Source organism: Pelodiscus sinensis, unplaced genomic scaffold (assembly GCF_049634645.1).
Source record: "Pelodiscus sinensis isolate JC-2024 unplaced genomic scaffold, ASM4963464v1 ctg38, whole genome shotgun sequence".
NCBI classification, from domain to species: Eukaryota; Metazoa; Chordata; order Testudines; family Trionychidae; genus Pelodiscus; species Pelodiscus sinensis.
The window spans coordinates 984,517-1,007,338 of NW_027465857.1; the positions used below are offsets into that span (position 1 = coordinate 984,517).

Genomic DNA, 22,822 nt, shown 5'->3' on the forward strand with positions numbered 1-22,822 from the left:
GTCCCGGGGGCAGGGACGGCATGAGCCCCCAGGAGGCGGTCCAGGGCGTGGAAGTGGGGGCACGCCTCCGGGTCGGCCCCTGGCAGGCAGGCCCGGGAGTAGGACTGCCGCAGGTCCTTGATTTTGCAGCACACCTGCTCCCAGCTGCGCTGGTGGCCCCTGGCGGCCAGGCTGGCAGCCATGCGGCCATAGACTGCCGCGTTCCTGTGGCTAGTGCGGAGATCGTGGACATTGGAGGCTTCCCCCCAAACCTCGATGAGGTCCATGATCTCCGCACTAGACCACGCGGTCGCCCGCCTCTTGCGGCCCCGGGCAGGGTCCTGGGAGCCGCCAGGCTGGTCCCGGGAAGAGGGGGAGGGCTGGGTGTCATCGGGTGGCTGGCTAATGGGTGTCAGCTGCTGGGTGTGCTGGCACGGGTGCTGGCAGGCTTGCAACTGGCACAAACTGTGTAGCCAGCCCGTCGCCCTTTAAGGGCTCCAGGGCCGGGAGGGGGGCAGTAGAGTTTGCCTGGTGTTGGCTAGAGTGGCCACCAGGGCAAGCTGGGAAGGGCTAGCCTCCCACTAGTTCGAATTAAGGGTCTCCACAGCCCTTAATTCGAACTAGTAAGTTCGAACTAGGCTTAATCCTCGTGGAATGAGGATTACCTAGTTCGAACTAAGCGCTCCGTTAGTTCGATTTAAAATCGAACTAACGGAGCGCTAGTGTAGCGCCTATGAAAGTTAGTTCGAACTTAACCGACTTTAGTTCGAACTAACTTTGTAGTGTAGACATACCCTTAGGGTATGTCTACACTACAGCGTTAATTCGAACTAAGCTAATTCGAACTAACGGATCCAGACTAAAAAACTAGTTCGAATTAGCGTTCTGCTAATTTGAACTAGCATGTCCACACAGAGTGGACCCTGAACAGAGGTTAAGGTTGGCCGGAAGCAGTGCCGGCAGGGCATCAGATGAGGACTTAGAGCATGGAGCTGCTGTCTCAGGCTAGCCGAGGGCTGTGCTTAAAGGGACCCGACCCCCACCCCGGACAGACAGTTCTCAGGGTTCCCCGCTTGCAAAGCAGTCCTGGCTTGGAGTGCCCTGAGTGCCCACACGCGGAACATCACAGCACTCGGCCATCACCCCGGATGCACTTGCCACAGGCTGCCATCTGGGGGGAGGGGGCAATCGGGGGGCTGCAGGAGAACTTCCACCCCGAGAAGCCCGCAGAGCCAGCCCAGTCCTCCCCATCGGGGGTGCGTACCCCATTCCTCCCTCACCTCCTTCCACTTACCCCTCCCTAGCCCCCCTTCCTGATGTACAAAATAAAGGACACTTGTGTTCAAAAATAGAATCTCTCTTTATTGAACAAAACTGGGGGAGACTGGGAAAAAGAGGTGGGAGAGGGGAAGAGAGAGGCTGGGAGAGGGGAAGGCAACTAAAATGATCAGGGGTTTGGAACAGGTCCCACATGAAGAGAGGCTAAAGAGACTGGGACTTTTCAGCTTAGAGAAGAGGAGACAGAGGGGGGATATGATAGAGGTCTCTAAAAGTATGAGTGGTGTGGAGAGGGTGCATAAAGAAAAGTTCTCCATTAGTTCCCATAATAGAAGGACTAGAGGACACCAAAGGAAAGGAATGGGTAGCAGGCTTCAAACTAGTAACAGAACGTCTCCCAGCCTTTCTCTTCCCCTCTCCTACCTCCTTTTCCCAGTCTCCCCCAGTTTTGTTCAATAAAGACAGAGTCAATGTTGGAAGAAACGTTATCTTTATTTTGTACATCAATAAGAAGGGGGGCTAGGGAAGGGTAAGTGGAAGGAGGTGAGGGAGGAATGGGGCACGAGCCCCCGATGGGGAGGACTGGGCTGGCTCTGCGGGCTTCTGGGGGTGGAAGCTCTCCTGCAGCCCCCCGATTGCCCCCTCTCCCCAGATGGCAGCCTGCGGCAAGTGCAGCCAGGCTGATGGCCGAGTGGTGTGATGTGCCCAGTGTGGGTACTCCGGGCAATCCAAGCCAGGACTGCTTTGCAAGCGGGGCACCCCTTAGAACTGTCTGTCCGTTGTGGGGGTCGGGACCCTTTAAGCGCAGCCCTCGGCTAGCCTGAGACAGCATCTCCACGCTCTAAGTCCTCCTCTGATGCCCTGCCGGCACTGCTTCCGGCCATCCTTAAGCCCTGTTCAGGGTCCACTCAATGTGGACTTGCTAGTTCGAATTAGCAAAACGCTAATTCGAACTAGTTTTTAGTTCTAGACGCGTTAGTTCGAATTAGCTTAGTTCGAATTAACTAATTCGAACTAAGTTAGTTCGAATTAACGTTGTAGTGTAGACGTACCCTAACAGAGTTTAAAGAGAAGTTAGATCAAGTCATGGAGGTTGGGTCCATGGAGTGGTATTAGCCAGGGGGTAGGAATGGTGTCCCTGCCCAAAGTTTGTGGAAGGCTGGAGAGGGATGGCACGAGACAAATGGCTTGGTCACTGTCTTTGGTCCATCCCCTCCAGGGTTCCTAGGGTTGGCCGCTGTGGGCAGACGGGCTACTGGAGTAGATGGACCTTTGGTCTGATCCAGTATGGCCATTCTAAGCTCAGGGCTCAGGGTTGGGGGTCTCAGTGGACCACCTTGATTTTCATGCAAACCTGCTCCTGGGTGGCCAGGCTGGCAGCTCTCCTGCCCTAGATGGCCACTTTCCTGTGCCTAGTGCGGAGGTCGTGGACGAGGTCCACGATGTCTGCACTAGACCAGGCGGGTGCCCGCCTCTTGCGGTCCTGGGCAGGCTCCCGGGAGCCGCCAGCCTGGTCCCGGGAAGAGGTGGAGGGCTGGGGGGCATCGGGTGGCTGGCTCGAGCCGTGCCAGGTGCAGGGTCTGCTGGCTGGGTGCTGGCAGGTTTTCACTTGGCACGGGCACCGTAGCCAGCCCGTGCCCCCTTAAGGGCTCCGGGGCCGGGAGCGGGGCAGACAAGTTTCCCTGGTGGTGCCCAGAGTGGCCACCAGGGAAAGCTGGAGAGGGCTAGCCTCCCACTAGTTCGAATTAAGGGGCTACACGGCCCTTAATTCGAACTAGTAAGTTCGAACTAGGCTTAGTCCTCGTGGAATGAGGTTTACCTAGTTCGAACTAAGTGCTCCGCTAGTTCAAATTAAGTTCCAACTAGCGGTTTGCATGTGTAGCGCCTATCAAAGTTAATTCGAACTAACGTCCGTTAGTTCGAATTAACTTTGTAGTGTAGACATACCCTTAGGAGTTAGGCAGGCTGCAGCATCCGAACCTCCGCTTTCTGCACCTCATGGCATGGAAGCTCCATGGCTAATGGCCATGGAGAGACAGTGTTCGGAACAGGTCCAGGCAGTCCTCTTGGGAAGCCGTAAGCCTTCCAATAGGTCCTCTTACCTGGCAAAGTAGAAACGCTTCGTTCTCTGGTCAGAAGGCAAGGTGTTCTCTTCTGTGTGCCGGCTAGTTTGGATTATCTCCTGGGACTTAGGCTCCGGGGGCTGGCCCCTTCCTCAGTATGAGTGCACCTAGCAGCTATCTCGGCCTTTCATTCAGGCTTGGGTGGCAGGGCCGTTTTCTCAGATCCCATGGTGCACCGCTTTCTGAAGGGGTTGAATATGGTCTACCCCCAAATGTGCGAGCCCTTGCCCTCTTGGGACCTCAGCCTGGTCCTCACAAGGCTCATGGGTCCCCCCTTTGACGTGTTGGCAACATGTTCCCTTCTGCACCTTCCTGGTGGCCATGACTTTGGCCTGGCGAGTGTAGAAACTGAGGGCCCTATCGGTGGACCCCCTGTATATGGTCTTTTTTAAAGATAAGGTAAGGCTGCATCCCCACCCTGCCTTTTTGCCCAAGGTGGTCTCTTATGTCCATGTTCACCAGGACATTTTCCTTCCTGTTTTTTACCCTAAGCCCCACAACTCTGGGACACAACAGGCTCTGCACACTTTTGATGTGAGGCGTGCTTTAGCTTTTTATTTAGAGAGGACCAGGCCCTTTCGTAAGTCCCTGCTGTTTGTGTCCATAGCAGATAGGATGAAGGGTCAGCCTGTGTCAACCCAGCGTATCTCATCCTGGATCACAGCTTGTATCAGAGCGTGCTATGAGCTGGCGAAGGTTCCGTCTCTGCCTATTACGGCCCATTCCAAGAGGGCCCAGACATCTTCCACGGCATTCTCAGGGCGGCTACCTGGTCATTGGTGCACACCTTTGCAAACCACTATGACATTGCACAGCACGCCCAGGAGGACACGGCATTGGGCAGGGCTGTGTTGCAGTCCATCTCTTGGTAGGCTCTGACCCCGCCTCCTGAGTTTTAGCTTTGGAGTCACCTAAGTGGAGTGGACGTGAGCAAGCACTCGAAGAAAAAACGGTTACTTACTTCTTAACTGTTGTTCTTCGAGATGTGTTGCTCATGTCCATTCCACATGCCACCCACCTCCCCTGCGTTGGAGTGTTCTGGTAAGAAGGAATTGAGGGGGTGGAGGGCCAGCAGGGGTATATATGCAACACTATGGCAGCGCTGCTCCAGGGGGCTCCCCTGCTGGCCCAATGGGTAGTGCTAAGGGAAAACTCTCTGACAATCTGTGCATGCGGCGCGCACACACCTAAGTGGAATGGACATGAGCAACACATCTCGAAGAACAACAGTTATGGAGGTAAGTAACCGTTTTTTCTTCCCAGCGCACATCAAAATTGATAACATCATGCATTACTACCTGCTACTCACTCCAGAATAGAGCATTACCGACAACTCCCAAAGCTCATTCCACCAGAGCAATGGCAATGTCAAACTGCCTTCCTCAGCGGAGTCCCACTCCATGAAATACGTTGAGCAGCCACATGGTTGTCTAACCACACATTCATGAAACACTGTGCAATTCCACCATGCTCGACAATGGACACCACAATAGCTACTGCAGTCCTCTCCACAGCCTGCAACAATTAGCCAAAGCCCACCTATTATCTAACTGTGCACTGCTACACAGTCACCAACAGTGGAGAATCCATGGGGACATCACTCGAAGAAGAAAGAGAAGTTACTCACTCTGTACAGTAACAATGGTTCTTCGAGATGTGTGTCCCCGTGGGTGATCCACTACCCACCGTCCTCCCCGCTTCTTCGGGTATTAACAACTTGCCATGAGGGCTTCAAAGAACAAAGAGAGAGGAGTCGGGCTGCGCGCGCTAACTTCAAAGGCGGGAACACCGTGCGCAGCCTGACTGGACACTGCTACAAAAGTCTCGCATCCATGGCACCGGGACAAGCCCAACACCACAGTGGATCACCCACAGGGACACACATCTTGAAGAACCATCGTTACTGCACATAGCGAGTAACTTCTCTTTCTAAAACGATGTAGCCGGATGCCTTTCATGAGACTGAACTCTTCCCCCCCTCTGCTTTGACAAAATCAACAGTAGAACAGCACCCCAATGTCTGGGATTCATTTGAGACCTTCAGCATGCATTTGGCATCATGATGGGCTCTGGGCACATGCTCAGTTCAGTCAACGGGACGCTTTATTTGCGTTGCAAAGCAAGCTGTCACATCACACTTTGTGCTTGTCTGGTGCAAAAGCCCAAAGTGCAGGCTCTATCGTTTGTCTCCTGACCTGTGCTAGATGCTAAAGCCTGCAAGGGCTTCCTGGACAAAGTGACATTTTGCTGCTCTGACCCTCTTTGTAGCTAAAGAAAACATAGCTGCATTTAAAAAAAACCCTACAATTTAAAATGGGTATGCGGAGGGGACACCAATATGTTTCCCAGTTGAAGAAAAAAAATCCTTAAAATGCCAGGGGCTAATTTCTTCAGTGGTCCAAACCTTTTATATTCATACCCCAGTACCTTAACGTTGATATTTCCTAGTTTGATCATTTTCTCACATTGTTTTAATGGTGGATTCTGTATCTGCAGCTAACTTCAAATCTCAGAGATCCAACGTATGGGTGTGCTTTGTACTTGTGATTTCTTTCTGCTGTTTGATGTCTCAGTTGCTGTTCCAGTCACAAGACTGGTATCTAATCTAAGAGATTCCCTAGAGAATTTAAAGTGATACAGGATCATCCAATTCAATGCTGGTGAAGGTTTGACTGCGCTAACTTTTTTTCTTAAAGAATTAGTAAAATCTGAATGTTGAGAGTTTAATTTTGCTTGAAATTAGCACTTACTGTATCTTTTGTTTTTTCTACAGTTACGTAATCAAGGCCAAGTGAGAGGAACCAGTGCTGCCAATGATGAATGATGACCTGTCATTTGCAGTGTCGATAAACAGTTGTGTGTGTGGATGCATAATTATCTGTATACAATTTTTTATATATATATATATATACACGCATACTGAGTGGCTGTTACAGTTTCTCCACTATACCCATCTTCAGCAAAGATGCAAAGGAAACTGCTTTCATTATAAATACCTAAAGCAAATACAAATTGACTGAGTAGTGTCATTTTAAAGGCTAAATTGACTGCAGAATTATGCTAACTGATATGATTCCCAAATATCAATACTAGACCATTTTATTCCCCTCTTGAATCACTCTGCTATAATATACCTATGTCTCATTATAAGCAAACAAATTCCGATAAATACATTTTCAGTTTTGTGTTTTCCCTATGTGATTTTTTTTTAATAGGAACTCTGAATGTATTTATAGCTATTTATTTCTGGATTGTCATCTAACAGTCAAATCAAAAGATTTTTTTCTATTAGTGAGAATTGGAAGACTTGCTGTTGACGGAGGAGTATAAAAATGCCCCAACTTTTACCCATCTTGCTGAAAGAAATCACTTGTTTTATTGGAGTTTTGTACATTGAAATTCAAATGATTTCTTCATTAAAAATTGGCAAAATAAAGGAAAAATGGCTTTTGATTTATAACAGTTTGTACTGAACAGTTTTTCAGGAGGCTTTCACACAGAGTAATTGACAATACTGGTGTTGAGCCGTTAAAGTATATTTTAGGATGTTGTAGTTTAATTGGATGTGTAGCACTTCCCTACAGTAAAGTATTTTTTCAACGTTTCAGTTTGGAAACTATGCAAATTGTCTCAATTTCACATAAGCGACGAGGAGTCCTGTGGCACCTTATAGACTAACTGAAGTGTAGGAGCATAAGCTTTCGTGGGCAAAGACCCACTTCGTCAGATGCATGCCCCACGAAGTGGGTCTTTGCCCACGAAAGCTTATGCTCCTACACTTCAGTTAGTCTATAAGGTGCCACAGGACTCCTCGTCGCTTTTGCAGATTCAGACTAACACGGCTACCCCTCTGATACTCAATTTCACATAGATTGTGCAATAGGGTAAAACGGTGACTTTTAGCTCTTTCATGTTGAAAATTCACGATTAAAAAAATGTTCTCTTTCAGATATGATGAAAGTTTAAATTGTAGCATCTGACTTGTTTTGCTGATTTATTAGAAGTAGATATAAAAGTAAAGATGGTATAATAAAGGCCTTTTGTAAATAGTTCTCAGATAGGAAGTTGACTCTCTCTCTGTCTCTCTCCATACTGTCTCTCTGTCTCCTGTGTCTCAAAATGCTTGTTAAATCAGGAACAACTTACTTTAGGACAGTGTTTCTTAAACTGTGTTCTGTGCCGCGAGGCAGTTGGAGGTGTGAAGCGGAGAACAGAATTCAAAATGGTCACCCCCCCCTTTTTTTTTTCCTCAATAACTCCTCCCCCCCCCCCCCCCCGACCTTTTTTTTTCTTCCTCAACAAAAAATCCTTGGTGTTCCTCATAAAACAAAAAAATATTGTTTGGTGTTCCTTGGTCTTAAAAAGTTTAACAAACATTGCTGGAGGCTGCCTGGCACCATCTGCTGCAGGCCAGCCCCCTGGCCCTCCCCCTGCCCCCGCCCCGGGGGCCGTGGAGGAGGAGCAGCAGCAGCACCCATACACCAGCGTGCCCCGCCGCATCTGGCGTCTGGACACCAGCAGCGAATGGTGGGACCACATCGTCCTGGAGCACTGGGGAGACCAACAGTGGACCCAGAACTTCAGGATGAAGAAGGACACGTTCCTCGAGCTCTGTGAGTGGCTCTCCCCTGCTCTGCAACAACGGAACACACGCATGAGGCCCGCCATTCCCCTCCACGAGCGGGTGGCCATCGCCCTCTGGAAGCTCTCCATGCTGGATAGCTACCGATCCGTGGGGAACCAGTTCGGCGTGGGGAGATCCACCGTCGGAGCAGTGCTCATGCAGGTATGGCACTCACCGGCCACTGGGCCAGGAGGGGGGGCTGCAAGGAGGAGATGGGCTGCCCCAGGGAAAATGGGGGGTGGTGGTGTAAGTGCCTCCACGGGAGGATTCGGTCTGTCCCATCTGCGCTACAGACCACCCGCGGTGGCCAGGATTGTAGCGAGGCTCGCTCCTGGGAGTGGGGTGTGGGGCAGTGGCGAGGAACAAACACTCTCAGCCACCCAGGCATCCCAGTGATCCTCAGGGTATGTCTACACTACCACCCTAGTTCGAACTAGGGTGGTTAATGTAGGCAACCGGAGTTGCAAATGAAGCCCGGGATTTGAGTTTCCCGGGCTTCATTTGCATATTGCCGGGCGCCGCCATTTTTAAATGTCCGCTAGTTCGGACTCCGTGCCCGCGGCTACACGCGGCACGAACTAGGTAGTTCGGATTAGGCTTCCTATTCCGAACTACCGTTACTCCTCGTGGAACAAGGTGTACCGGTAGTTCAGAATAGGAAGCCTAATCCGAACTACCTAGTTTGTGCCGCGTGTAGCCGCGGGCACGGAGTCTGAACTAACGGACATTTAAAAATGGCGGCGCCCGGCAATATGCAAATGAAGCCCGGGAAACTCAAATCCCGGGCTTCATTTGTAACTCTGGTTGCCTACATTAACCACCCTAGTTTGAACTAGGGTGGTAGTGTAGACATACCCTCAGTTTTTTGTGTCTCTCTGCAGGTGGTCAAGGCCATCAACAGGATGCTGCTCCGCAGAGTCTTCTGCTTCACCGACCTGGATGCGGTCATCCAGGGGTTCAGTGTCCTGGGCTTCCCCAACTGAGAGGGGGGCGATCGACGGGACACACATCCCCATCCGTGCCCCGGAACACCAGGCCTCCCTCTATGTTAACCGCAAGGGGTACTTCTCGGTCATTCTGCAGGCCGTGTCTGACCACTGGGGCCAGTTCATGGACATCAATGTGGGCTGGTCCGGCAAGGCACACAATGTGCGGGTGTGCCGCAACTCCTCTATCTGCCAGAGGTTGCACACCGGGACTTTCTTCCCTGACGGCCACATCAGGGTCGGGGACATGGACATGCCAGTGTGCCTGGTGGGGGATGCGGCCTACCCCCTGCAGCCCTGGCTGATGAAGCCCTACACGGGACACCTGAACCCCTCCTGGCACGCCTTCAATACCAGGCTCAGCAGGGCCCGCATTGTGGTCGAGGGTGCCTTTGGCCGGCTGAAGGCCTAGTTCAGGTGCCTTCTCACTCGCCTCTACCTCTCCCAGCACAATATTCCGCACGTGGTGGCAGCGTGCTGTGTGCTCCACAATTTATGTAAGAGGAAGGGGGAGGCTGCCATCCGGGAGGTCCTTCAGGGGGCTGTCCGCATCCGGGAAGCCGTGCGGGAGAGCTTCCAGGCGGCGGAGGAGTGAAGTCCACCTGGCGTGCCCCACTGGGGCCTTGTGCCTTACATTCCACCCCCACCTCCTTCCCCTTTCTCCCCTTCCTGATGTAAACTAAAACCACCCGTGTTGCCACAAAAAACTCTTTCTTTAACATAACTGGGGTGGGGGGAGGGGGAAACCTGGGAGCTGGAAGGGGGAGGGGAAGCTCAGGGTTGGGGGTCTTGCCGGCCCTCCTGTCTCGCAGCACTGTGGGTGCGGGGGCCTCAGCATCCCCGGGCGGGAGTGGGGTGGAAGAAGTGGGAGTGGGAGCAGTGGTGGGAGGAGGAGCGATAGCTGGGGTGGCCGCAGGGGCTGGAGCAGCAGGAGGCAGCAATCTCTGCACCAGGGTCTGCAGGTGCTCGCGGAGGGCACGGCCCTGCTCCCACAAGCTCTCCTGCCGCAGCTGCAGGTCTTCCTGCACCCATTGCTCCTGGCTGCGGACCTGCCTTCCCATTAACCCCAGGTGCTGCTGCTGGTACTACTCCTGGTTGCGGGTGCGCCTGCTGGCCCGGGTGCGGGTGGATGTTCCAGGCAGGGTGGTGCGCCCTGCACTCGCAGGTGCTGCGGCTGTGGTGAAACGAGCAGTGGTCAGTTCTCCCTGGGGACACAGTGGGTGAAACCCAGCCCCCCTCTGCAAGGAGAGGATGGCAGGACTCTGCACCATCACATCCTGCTATCCCCGGGAGTGTGAGCTGGCCCAGGACCGCACCCCAGCCCCTGTACTGTCTATAGTGTGGTGTGGGGGGGGGGGGGGGGGGGAGATGTGCCCTGCCTCTGTGTAGAGGGGGCATCTGGAGGGAGGTCAATGTGCAGTGTCTATCCCAGGGGTCAGGAGCCTGTCATGTGCCTTTACGTTTAGACACATGTGGGGAACAGGCCAGGGCCCCTGTATGGCATCCAGCTGGGGCCACATGTCCTGGATGGCACGGCAGAGGCACAGGTTGCTGCCTGCTCCGTGGTCGGCAAGGCCCACGCGCACAGTCCCTGGGCTCCCCTCGGCCCCACATAAGACAACTGTGATGGCACCCACATGTGGAGGCCTCCCCGGCCTTGGATGAGACCACTGATGGGCTCTCTGGGATGCCTCGGGGGTCCTGGGTGCAGGGCACGCTCCTTGCAGGCTCCTGTGGCTCCTGGCCGTTGTCCTCCTCCTCTTCCCCTGTGTCAGGGGCCGGGTCCTCTGCGCCGGGGTCAATGACCACCAGGGGGGCATGGACCATCAGACCCCCCAGGATGCGGTCCAGGGCCTCATACTGTGGGCAGGTGTCCGGGTCAGCCCCTGGCATAGGCCTGCTGCAGCTCCTTTATTTTTGTCCGCACCTGCTCCTGGCTGCACATGTGGCCTCTGGTGGCCAGACTGGCAGCCATGCGGTTGTAGACAGCCGCATTTCTGCACCTAGTGTGGAGATCATGGGCATTGGAGGCCTCCCCCCAAACCTCAATGAGGTCCATGATCTCACTTGACCAGGCAGGCGCCCACCTTTTGCGACCCCTGGCAGGCTCCTGGGAGCTGCCAGCCTGGTCCTGGGGAGTGGTGGAGGGCTGGGTGGCAGCAGGTTGCTAGCTTATGCTGTGCCAGGTGCACGGTCTGCTGGCTGGATGCTGGCAGGCTTGCAATTGGCAGAGGCACCGTGGGCAGACCGTGCCCCTTTAAGGGCTCTAGAGCCGGGAGGGGGGCAGAAGAGTTTTCCTGGTTTGGCCCAGAATGGCCACCAGGGGTCGCTGGGAAGGGCTGGAGGCTCCCTATTTCGAATTAAGTGTCTACACAGAACTTAATTCAAAATAGCTATTTCGAATTTGGCATTACTCCTCGTAGAATGAGGTTTACCAAATTCAAATTAAGCGCTCCACTATTTCAAATTAATTTCAAAATAGTGGTTTGCATGTATAGATGCTATTAAAGTTAATTCGAAATAACAGCTGTTATTTCGAATTAACTTTGCAGTGTAGACATACTCTTGGGAATAATTGCTTATTTAATTAACTGATAATGGGAGCGATTCTTCTTCCTTTACAGTCATTGGGGAAACTCACTGGCTGTGACTAGACTGGCCAGTTTTTCTGGAAAATCAGCCGCTTTTCCAGAAAAACTTGCCAGCTGTCTACACTGGCCGCTTGAATTTCCGCAAAAGCACTGACTTCCTACTGTAAGAAATCAGTGCTTCTTGCGGAAATACTATGCTGCTCCCATTCAGGCAAAAGTCCCTTTTGCGCAAAACTTTTGCGCAAAAGGGCCAGTGCAGACAGCTCAGATTTGTTTTCCGCAAAAAAGCCCCGATCGCGAAAATGGCACTCGAGTTTTTTTTCCGGAAAAGCGCGTCTATAGACAGCTGCAGCGGCACAGGAGCAGCAAACAGAGCTGTAAACAGGGGAGTTTGAGTGGGAGTTTGTAAAGGGAGTTTGGATATTGGGACTTGTTTGGGGTTTGTTTTTGCTGAGGAGAGGGTGTCTTGGTCTGTCTGTGTGTTCACCGGACTAATAGGATTTTGGTGAGAAAGTAGATAAAACACAGAGGCATTAGTGGCCATGGCCCAAGTAGTAGAGAACACAAGGAGGATGACTGGATGTGGTAGCTGCGGTATGTACATGATTCTGGAGGGGGTACCTGAAAGGAGTTTTGTTTGCATGAAGTGCCACCTGATAGAGCTGATGGAAGAAAAGATCTGAGGATTGGAGATGCAGGTGGAAACTCTGGTCGAGTTTAGAAGGGGGTTTGAGCAGATGATGGAGCAAAGGCATGAGGTGGCTGAAGGGGAAAGCTTAGACATGCAGATGGAAGCAGGATCAAGGGCCTCAGAGGGGGGACTGCTGGGCGAAGAAAATGGACAGTGGAAGCATGTGACTATGAGAACCAGGCAGAGGAAAAGATGGGTCAGTGAAGGAAAAATAGAGCTCAAGAACAGGTATGCGGAGCTGGAGAATGAAGAAGGGGTACAGCAGGTAGATAGTGAAGATGGAAGGGTGAGGAAGAAGAGAAGAGTGGCTAGTCCCATAGATAAAGGGAAGAGTTAATGGAGACAGCACCAATAATGAGCATTAGGAGGATACAGGATGGGTTAAAGAGGATTACAAGGGAAAATAGGAATGGAAAGGACTTGCAGCCAGAGGAAGCAAGAGATAGACCAGAGAATCGCACTGTCACCAGGAAAAGGCAGGTCTACGTGATTGGGGACTCCTTATTGAGAAGAATAGATAGGCCAGTAACCAGAGCCGATCCAGAGAATAGAAGGGTGTGCTGTCTGCCAGGTGGTAAGATACGAGATGTGGAACTGAGGTTGAAGAGGATTATTAAGGGAGCAGGAAGGAATCCATTGATCATCCTTCATGTAGGAACAAATGATACGGCTAGATTCTCGCTGGAACGAATTAAGGGAGACTATGCCAGGCTGGGGAGGACGCTCAAGGAAATTGAGGCTCAGGGGATCTTTAGTGGGATTCTGCCTGTTCCTAGAGAAGGGCAACTAAGATGTGACAGGATTATGATGATTGTGATGGGGCAGCCTCGCCCCGCACTCAAGACCAGGGAAACCACCTGGTGCCGGGGGCGGAGAGAGCCCCACCCCCACAGCCCTACTGGGCATAATCCGAGGGGAGCAGAGAGATAAAAGACTGCTTGCCTGCTCAGAAAGGGCAGACTGCGACCCGAGCTGGAACTAGCAACCACCGGCCGGAGAAGGAGTCGCCAAGAGAGCTGAGCGTGCTGCTGCTGAGGGGGTAGGAAGCGACCCAGGGTAGGGAGCTGTAGAAGCCCCTGAGGGCTCGGGGTGTTGCGGGGAGAAGCCCCTGCCGAGCCAGTGGTGGGAGCCTCCCACCACTACTAGGGCCGTGGGTCGGGGCCCGGTGGAGAGGGAGGGCCCGGGCCATCCTACCCCTGCTGCTCGAGACCCTGGCAAGTGGGGACCGGGGTAACAGACACTGAACTGTGGACTAGGCCTCTGGGCCTGTGAACTGTGGACTAGGCCAGGAGGCCGTATTTCCCCTAGCACAGGGGCACTGAACTGTGGACTAGGCCGGGAGGCCGTATTTCCCCTAAAAAGGGGCATCACGCTTTGGGCCGAAGCCCCAGTTGGTTGGACGATGCCTCGGAGGGGGATGGCAACCCCTGTCAAGGGGGGAGCCCCCCGACAATGATCAATAGATGGCTTAGGCAGTGGTGCTATAAGGAGGGCTTTGGGATGTGTGGTCATTGGGAGGCATTTATGGACAGAGGACTGTTCTCTAGGGATGGACTTCACCTAAGTAGGGAGGGAAATAGACTTCTAGGATGGAGGCTGGCTCAACTGATTAAGAGAGCTTTAAACTAGGAATTTGGGGGAGACGGTTGGGAGATGTCCAGGTAATCTCTATGCCGGATTTTAACATGGAGAGGGAGGAAAACGAAGTAAGAAAGGAAATAGCTGGGGGTAAGAGAATGAACATGAGGAAGGGTAGGGTGGATACTAGTCTAATAGGTCATATTGGAGGTACAACGTCCGTGCCAAATTGGGTAAAGAATGTGAATGAGGCCAAACAGCAAAAATTAAGATGTTTGTACACCAATGCGAGGAGCCTAGGTAACAAAATGGAGGAACTAGAGCTATTGGTCCAGGAAGTAAAACCAGATATTATAGGAATAACAGAAACATGGTGGAATACTAGGCATGACTGGAGTACAGGTATTGAAGGGTATGTGCTGTTTAGGAAAGACAGAAATAAGGGTCAAGGTGGTGGAGTCGCATTGTATATCAAAGATGAGGTAGATTGTAAAGAAATAAAAAGTGATGGAATGGAGAAGACAGAGTCTGTTTGGGCAAAAACCACATTGGGGAAGAAAACTATCAGATCCTCCCCTGGGATAGTGCTTGGGGTGTGTTATAGACCACCAGGATCCAATTTGGATGTGGATAGACACCTCTTTAATGTTTTTAATGAAGTAAATACTCATGGAAACTGCATAATCATGGGAGATTTCAAGTTTCCAGATATAGACTGGAGAACAAGTGCTAGTAATAATAACAGGGCTCAGACTTTCCTAGATGTGATAGCTGATGAATTCCTTCATCAAGTAGTTGCTGAACCAACAAGGGGGGATGCTATTTTAGATTTGGTTTTGGTGAGTAGCGAGGACCTCATAGATGAAATGGTTGTAGGGGACAACCTTGGCTCGAGCGATCATGAGCTAATTCAGTTCAAATTAAATGGAGGGATAAACAAAAATAAATCTGAGACTAGGGTTTTTGATTTCAAAAGGGCTAACTTTAGTAAATTAAGGAAATTAGTTAGGGAAGTTGATTGGACTAAAGAAATTATGGATCTTGAGGTGGAGGAGGCCTGGAATTATTTTAAGTTAAAGTTGCAGAAGCTGTCAGAAGCCTGTATCCCAAGCAAAGGGAAAAAACTTATAGGCAGGTGTGTTAGACCAAGCTGGATGAGCAAGCATCTCAGAGAGGTGATTAAGAAAAAGCAGAAAGCATATAAGGAGTGGAAAATGGGAGGGATCAGTAAAGAAAGCTACCTTATTGAGGTTAGCGCATGTAGGGACAAAGTGAGAGAGGCTAAAAGTCAGGTAGAGTTGGACCTTGCAAAGGGAATTAAAACCAATAGTAAAAGGTTTTATAGTCATATAAATAGGAAAAAAAACAAAAGAAGAAGTAGGACTGCTAATTACTAAGGATGGAGTGGAGGTTGAGGATAATCTAGGAATGGCCCAATATCTAAACAAATACTTTGCTTCAGTCTTTAATGAGGCTAATGAAGAGCTTAGGGATAATGGCAACATAACAAATGGGACTAAGGATGTGGAGGTAGATATTACTATATTTGAGGTAAAAGCCAAACTTGAACCTAATAAAAAGCAACCCCACCGCCGAAGAGGCTACCCGGTGAGAGTACAAGCTGTGGTGTGAGTGTGTGTGTGTGCCTGTGCCTGACTGTTTGAATTTTACAGTTTGAAGTGTGAATTGAGAGTCTGATTCCAGGTGAGTGCTAGCAGTTTCAGTTTCAGCTTCAGCTTCTGTGGCAGTTGGGACTGAGAGCCTGCCATTGTTCCCTTGATTGCCTCTGATTAGCCTCAGACTCAGCCTTCCCCTGTGTGACTCAGAAGGGGGCAGGCCTGACCTAGACAAGCAGGCTTTAAAAAGCCAGAGCAGTGCGACCAGGCGACTGCAGACAGGGGAGTTGAAGAGGGAGTTGGGCAGAGGGAGTGACTGATGGTGATGAAGACCCGAAGCGCTTGTGCCAGTACTTCTCCTGTCTCCTCCACCTGTGCCTGTATCCAGACAGAGAGCCTGAGCATGGATGCCTCTACCCAGGTCCTGGTGTGGTCTTGCAGTATTTGTGGCTTGCAATTCCCACTGAGTGATCTCCAGGCTGGGGGAGACAACCGTTGTGAAAGGTGCCTGCTGGTGGAATCTCTGAGGCAGCAGGTGGGAGAGCTACAGGAGGAGGTGGCCAGGCTGAGGAGCATTCGAAGCCATGAGGAATTCCTGGACAGTATTCCTGTGGAGTCCACTGAGGTCACTGTCCTAGGATGTGGGACTGTTGACCAGCCACTTATGGAGGAGGCGGTGGTGGTGAAGGGTGAGCACTGGCAGCTGGTTACTTCCGGCAGCAGGCAGTGTTCCACCCCTGCTCCTAACCCTCCCACTGTGTTGTTACATAACCGTTACACTTTACTTTCTCCAGGAGACAAGGAGTCACCCTCCACAGTGGAGGAGACCAGGCCTCGCACCACCAAGGTTGAGCAGTCTCCTGCCACCACTGCGAGGAAGAAACGTAGGGTAGTGGTGGTTGGAGACTCTCTTCTGAGGGGAACGGAGGCGCCCATCTGTCGCCCTGACAGTTCATCTCGAGAGGTATGCTGTCTTCCAGGGGCCCGTATCCGAGATGTTACGGAGGCATTGTCGAGGATTATCCGGCCCTCTGACTACTACCCCATGCTACTCATCCACGTGGGCACAAATGATACTGCCAGGTGTGACACTGAGCGGATCAAGCGTGACTATAGGGCTTTGGGAGTACGGGTGAGGGAGTTTGGAGTGCAGGTGGTATTCTCTTCGATCCTTCCTGTCAAAGGTAGGGGCCTGGGCAGAGAGAGGTGCATCCTGGAGGTGAATGCCTGGCTGCGAGGATGGTGTCGCCAGGAGGGATTCGGCTTCCTTGGTCACGGGGTGCTCTTCCAGGAAGGACTGCTTGGCGGAGATGGAGTTCACCTTTCCAGGAGCGGGAAGGCCTTGTTTGGACACAGACTGGCTAACCTTGTGAGGAGGGCTTTAAACTAGGTTCGACGGGGACAGGTGAGCAAAGCCCACAGGTAAGTGCTGAATGTGCGGGACTGGGAGATGGGTTGGAAATGGGGGGGGGACGGACTACGGCCTATAATGGCAAGGAGAAAGGAGGGTCAGGGCACAACAGGGAGGCAAGATCAAATCAGTATCTTAGATGCCTATATACAAATGCAAGAAGTATGGGTAATAAGCAGGAAGAACTGGAATTGCTAACCAATAAATACAACTATGATATCATTGGTATTACAGAAACCTGGTGGGATGGGACGCACGATTGGAATGTTGGTATGGAAGGGTACGGTTTGCTCAGGAAGGACAGACAGGGAAAAAAGGGAGGAGGGGTTGCCTTGTATATTAAAAATGTACACACTTGGACTGAAGTGGAGATGAACGTAGGAGATAGCTGTGTAGAGAGTCTCTGGGTTAAGCTAAAAGGGGTAAAAATGAGGGTGATGTCATGCTAGGAGTCTACTACAGGCCACCTAGCCAGGTGGAAGAGGTGGATGAGGCCTTTTTTAAACAATTAACAAAACTATCCAAAGCCCAAGATTTGGTGGTGATGGGGGACTTCAACTATCCAGACATATGTTGGGAAACTAACACAGCGGGGCACAGGCTATCCAATAAGTTTCTGGACTGCATTGGAGACAACTTTCTGTTTCAGAAGGTTGAAAAAGCTACCAGAGGAGAAGCTGTTCTGGATTTGGTTTTAACAAATAGGGAGGAACTAGTTGAGAACTTGAAAGTGGAAGACAGTATAGGGGACAGTGATCATGAAATAATAGAGTTCATGATCTTAAGGAAAGGTAGAAGGGAGACCAGCACAATTGAGGTAATGGATTTCAGGAAGGCAGATTTTGATAAGCTCAGAGAATTTGTAGGTAAGGTCCCATGGGAAGCAAGACTGAAGGGAAAAACAACTGAGGAGAGTTGGAAGTAAAAGCAAACAATTCCGCTGTGTAGGAAAGATAGAAAATATGGCAAAAGACCAGCTTGGCTTAACAAGGAGATCTTGCATGATCTCAAAATAAAAAAGGAGTCATATAAAAAATGGAAATTAGGACAACTAACAAAGGATGAATATAGGCAAGCAACACGGGAATGCAGGGGCAAGATTAGCAAGGCAAAGGCACAAAATGAGATCAAACTAGCTACAGGCATAAAGGGAAACAAGAAGACCTTCTATAAATACATTAAAAGCAAGAGGAAGACCAAGGACAGGGTAGGCCCACTGCTTAGTGAGGAGGGAGAAGCAGTAACAGGAAACTTGGAAATGGCAGAGATGCTCAATGACTTCTTTGTTTCGGTCTTCACCGAGAAGTCTGGAGGTGTGCCTAACGTAGTGAATACAAGCAGAGAGAGGGTAAGTTTAGAAGATAGGATACACAAAGAACAAGTTAAAAATCACTTAGGAAAGTTAGATGTCAGCAAGTCACCAGGTCCTGATGAAATGCATCCCAGGATACTCAAGGAGCTGATAGAGGAGGTATCTGAGTCTTTAGCTATGATTTTTGAAAAATCATGGCAGACAGGGGAGATTCCAGAAGACTGGAAAAGGGCAAATATTGTGCCCATCTATAAAAAGGGGAATAAGAACAACCCAGGAAACTACAGACCGGTCAGTTTAACGTCTGTCCCAGGGAAGATAATGGAGCAGGTAATTAAGGAAATCATATGCAAACACTTGGAAGGTAATCAAGTGATAGGGAATAGCCAGCATGGGTTTGTGAAGAACAAGTCATGCCAAACTAATCTGATAGCTTTCTTTGATAGGATAACGAGCCTTGTGGATAAGGGAGAAGCTGCGGATGTCATATACCTAGACTTTAGTAAGGCATTTGATATGGTCTCGCATGATATTCTTATTGATAAACTAGGCAAATATAACTTAGATAGGGCCACGATAAGGTGGGTGCATAATTGGCTGGATAACCGTAGTCAGAGAGTTGTTGTTAACGGTTCTAAATCCCGCTGGAAAGGGATAACAAGTGGAGTTCCTCAAGGGTCTGTTTTGGGACCCGTACTGTTCAATATCTTCATCAATGATGTAGATATTGGGATAGAGAGTACGCTTATTAAGTTTGCAGATGATACCAAACTGGGTGGGGTTGCAACTTCTTTGGAGGATAGGGACATAATTCAAAATGACCTTAGCAAGTTAGAGAAATGGTCAGAGGTAAACAGGATGAGGTTTAATAAAGAGAAATGCAAAGTGCTCCACTTAGGAAGGAACAATTAGTTCCATACATACAAGATGGGAAGCGACTGTCTAGGAAGGAGCATGGCGGAAAGGGGTCATAGTGGACCACAAGTTGAATATGAGTCAACAGTGTGATGCTGTTGCAAAAAAAGCAAATATGATTCTAGGTTGTATCAACAGGTGTGTTGTAAGCAAAACTCGTGAAGTCATTCTGCCACTCTACTCTGCACTAGTTAGGCCTCAGCTGGAGTACTGTGTCCAGTTCTGGGCGCCACATTTCAAGAAAGATGTGGAGAAATTGGAAAGGGTACAGAGAAGAGCGACAAGAATGATTAAAGGTCTAGAGAACATGACCTATGAAGCCAGGCTTCATGAACTGGGCTTGTTTAGTTTGGAAAAAAGAAGATTAAGGGGGGACATGATAGCGGTTTTCAAATATCTAAAAGGGTGTCAAAAGGAGGAAGGAGAAAATTTGTTCCTCTTGGTTTCTGAGGACAGGACAAGGAGTAATGGGCTTAAAGTGCAGCAAGGGAGGTTTAGATTGGACATTAGGAAAAAATTCCTAACTGTCAGGGTGGTCAAATATTGGAATAAATTGCCAAGGGAGGTGGTGGAATCTCCCTCTCTGGAGATATTTAAGAACAGGTTAGATAGACATCTGTCAGGGATGGTGTAGACGGAGCTTGGTCCTGCCTTGAGGGCGGGGGGCTGGACTCAATGACCTCTCGAGGTCCCTTCCAGTCCTATGATTCTATGATACAAAGTTGGGAGCTATTGCCAATTCAGAAAAGGATCAGGATATCATACAGGAAGATCTGGATGATCTTGTAAATTGGAGCGATAGCAATAGGATGAAATTTAATAGTGAGGTTATGCACTTAGGGATTAATAACAAGAATTTTAGTTATAAGCTGGGGACACATCAGTTGGAAGTAACGGAGGAGGAGAAGGACCTCGGAGTCCTGGTTGATTATAGGATGACTATGAGCCGCCATTGTGACATGGCTGTGAAAAAGGCTAATACGGTCTTGGGATGCATTAGGCGAGGTATTTTCAGTAGGCATAAGGAGGTGTTAGTGCCATTATACAAGGCATTGGTGAGACCCCATTTGGAATACTGTGTGCAGTTCTGGTCTCCCATGTTTAAGAAGGATGAATTCAAACTGGAACAGGTACAAAGAAGGGCCACTAGGATGATCCGAGGAATGGAAAACCTGTCTTATGAAGGGAGACTTAAGGAGCTTGGCTTGTTTACCTTAACCAAAAGAAGGCTGAGGGGGGACATGATTGCACTCTTTAAATATATTAGAGGGATAAATACCAGGGAGGGAGAGGAATTATTTAAGCTTAATACCAATGTGGACACAAGAACAAATGGATATAAGCTGGCTAGTAGGAAGTTTAGACTTGAGATTAGACGAAGGTTTCTAACCATTAGAGGAGTGAGGTTCTGGAACGGCCTTCCAAGGGAAGTAGTGGGGGCAAAAGATCTATCTGGTTTCAAGATTAAACTAGATGGGTTTATGAAGGGGATGGTTTGATGAGATAACATGATCTTGGTAACTAATTGACCATTCATTATCAGTGGCAAATAGGCCAATGGAGGGATGATAGGAGTTACTATAGAGAACTTTCTGGGTGTCTGGCTGGTGAGTCTTGCCCACATGCTCAGGGTTTAGCTGATCGCCATATTTGGGGTCTGGAAGGAATTTTCCTCCAGGGTAGATTGGCAGAGGCCCTGGAGGTTTTTCGCCTTCCTCTGTAGCATGGGGTACAGATCACAGCTGGAGGATTCTCTGCATCTTGGGGTCTTCAAAGTATTTGAAGGCTTCAATATCTGAGATATAGGCGAGAGGATTATTCTAGGAGGGGTGGGTGAGATTCTGTGGCCTGTACTGTGCAGGGGGTCAGACTAGATTATCATAATGGTCCCTTCTGACCTTAAAGTCTGAGAGTCTAGATTGGCACGGACGCTTTTCCACAAAAAGTGCTTTTGTGGAAAAGCGTCCGTGCCAATCTAGACGCTCTGTTCCGAAAATGCTTTTAACAGAAAACTTTTCCATTAAAAGCATTTCCGGAAAATCATGTCAATCTAGTCGCAGCCACTGACTTTAAGTGAAGCAGATCAGGTTTGGAATATCACCAGCCCACTTAGTCCACTCTGTCTTCAATGACTGTCAGGCACTGTAGTGACAGCAGACAAATGGATACGAATTTTTTTTTAGGGCTGTCAAGCTATTAAAAAACTTAATCACGATTAATCGTGTGTGCTGCGGAAGCCTGGGATCAGATGGAGTCCCCAGCTGACCCCGGCTCGGTGCAGCGCTGCCCCTTGGAAAGGCCGTCCCAGCGTTTCCAAGCGGCAGCACCGCGGGAGCCCGGGGTCAGCTGGAGTCCACAGCTGACCCCGGGCTCCGTGCAGCACTGCCCCTTTGAAACACCATGGCGGCGCTTCAAAGGGGCAGCGCAGCATTAATGCCTGCAATTAACGCGTTAATCCTGTCCTGGGTTAATTGCAAGCGTTAACGCACATCAATAGACAGCCTTAATTTTTTTGTCCATCTGTACTATATTGTTTGCCTCACTCCTCTATGCTACAAAGGTCAGTCTTTGCTTTCATTTTCCCCAATGAAAATGGACGTCTATTCTCTGCACCAGCAGAAGATTGGTTTTGTAATAACTTTAAAACCATGTTTATATAACTTGCTACAAGGAGGGTCTTTGCAAATTTGTGAAACCTAAGGGCTCAGTTGTCTTTTTTAGTGCAGGAATGTAACTGCCACTCTCACAAGTGGGAGCCAGAATATGTTCCAAGGAAAGAAAGGAACCCCTATCATTTCCATGCTTTTTAGGCTAGCTATGAACATTTGAGGAAACTTTGTAGTGAATGTAAGGCTATGTCTACACTACAGAGTTTTTCTGGGATACCGGGTTATCCCAGAAAAACTCTGCCACCTCCAGGGAACACCTCTGCTTTTTTGGATCAGTTTCCGAAAAAGCAGGTGCACTCTTTCGGAAGCCCTGTACTCCTCATTTTATGAGGAAGAAGGGCTCTTCCGAAAGAGGAGGTTTTTCCCACATTTGGCCCCATGTAAACAGGCCAAATGTCGGAAAAGCCTCTTCTGAAAAAAGAATCAGAAAAAGGTATGCACATTGTGTGTCTTTTTCCAAAAAATAACATTCAGGCTATGTCTACACTGCAGTTTAGTTTACTTTGGCAGTCTCTGATGTGAACTTCAGTAAAAAAAATCAATTAAATTTAATTAAATAAATTTGATCATAAAATATCTTTTGTGTTGTGTCTTGGGTATCATTAGGGTTACTTCGGGGCTCTCTCATCTTGCCATCATTTTCATTTTCTCCATCTGTGGGAACTCTCCATATGAGGAGATGATTAAAAATCTCATGCTCTTCAGTCACTAAGCTAAGCAAGAAAAAAAAATCAAATACTGGAAAGCCTTGAAATATTTGGAATCCAAACTGAGTAATATAAATATTTAGGTGAAATCTTATTGATGGTTGTGGAGCATACTGGACAACTGTGTTGCTGCAGTGCTGTATTTTTTGTTTTTTGTTGATAACTGATCCTTTTTTATAGAGAGAGAGAGAGCTGTTCAACTTAGGAATTATGTGTCTGGAAACAGTGGTACTGGCTACAACAGAAAATGAGCAATGTGTTTGAATGATGATCAGTGTTCGCTCCACCTCCCCAAGCAACCCCAGTAACCCCTCAATGTAACTAGAACAGTTTGTTCACTGA

The 22,822-nt window shown here is 49.5% G+C and overlaps 1 protein-coding gene across 2 annotated transcripts in view; it reads left to right on the forward strand.

Moving 5' to 3' along the window:
* Positions 1-7,082, forward strand: part of LOC106731943 (phosphatidylinositol transfer protein beta isoform-like) — a 168,831-nt gene extending 161,749 nt beyond the window's left edge. The window contains exon 7 of one of the 2 annotated variants that reach the window (XM_075915701.1): positions 6,154-7,082. In XM_075915701.1, the coding sequence (XP_075771816.1) occupies positions 6,154-6,204 (51 nt within the window). In that variant the 3' untranslated portion in view covers positions 6,205-7,082. The remainder of the gene's footprint in view (positions 1-6,153) is intronic. The other variant, XM_075915697.1, reaches the window with a different exon arrangement.
* Positions 7,083-22,822: the final 15,740 nt, after the last annotated feature.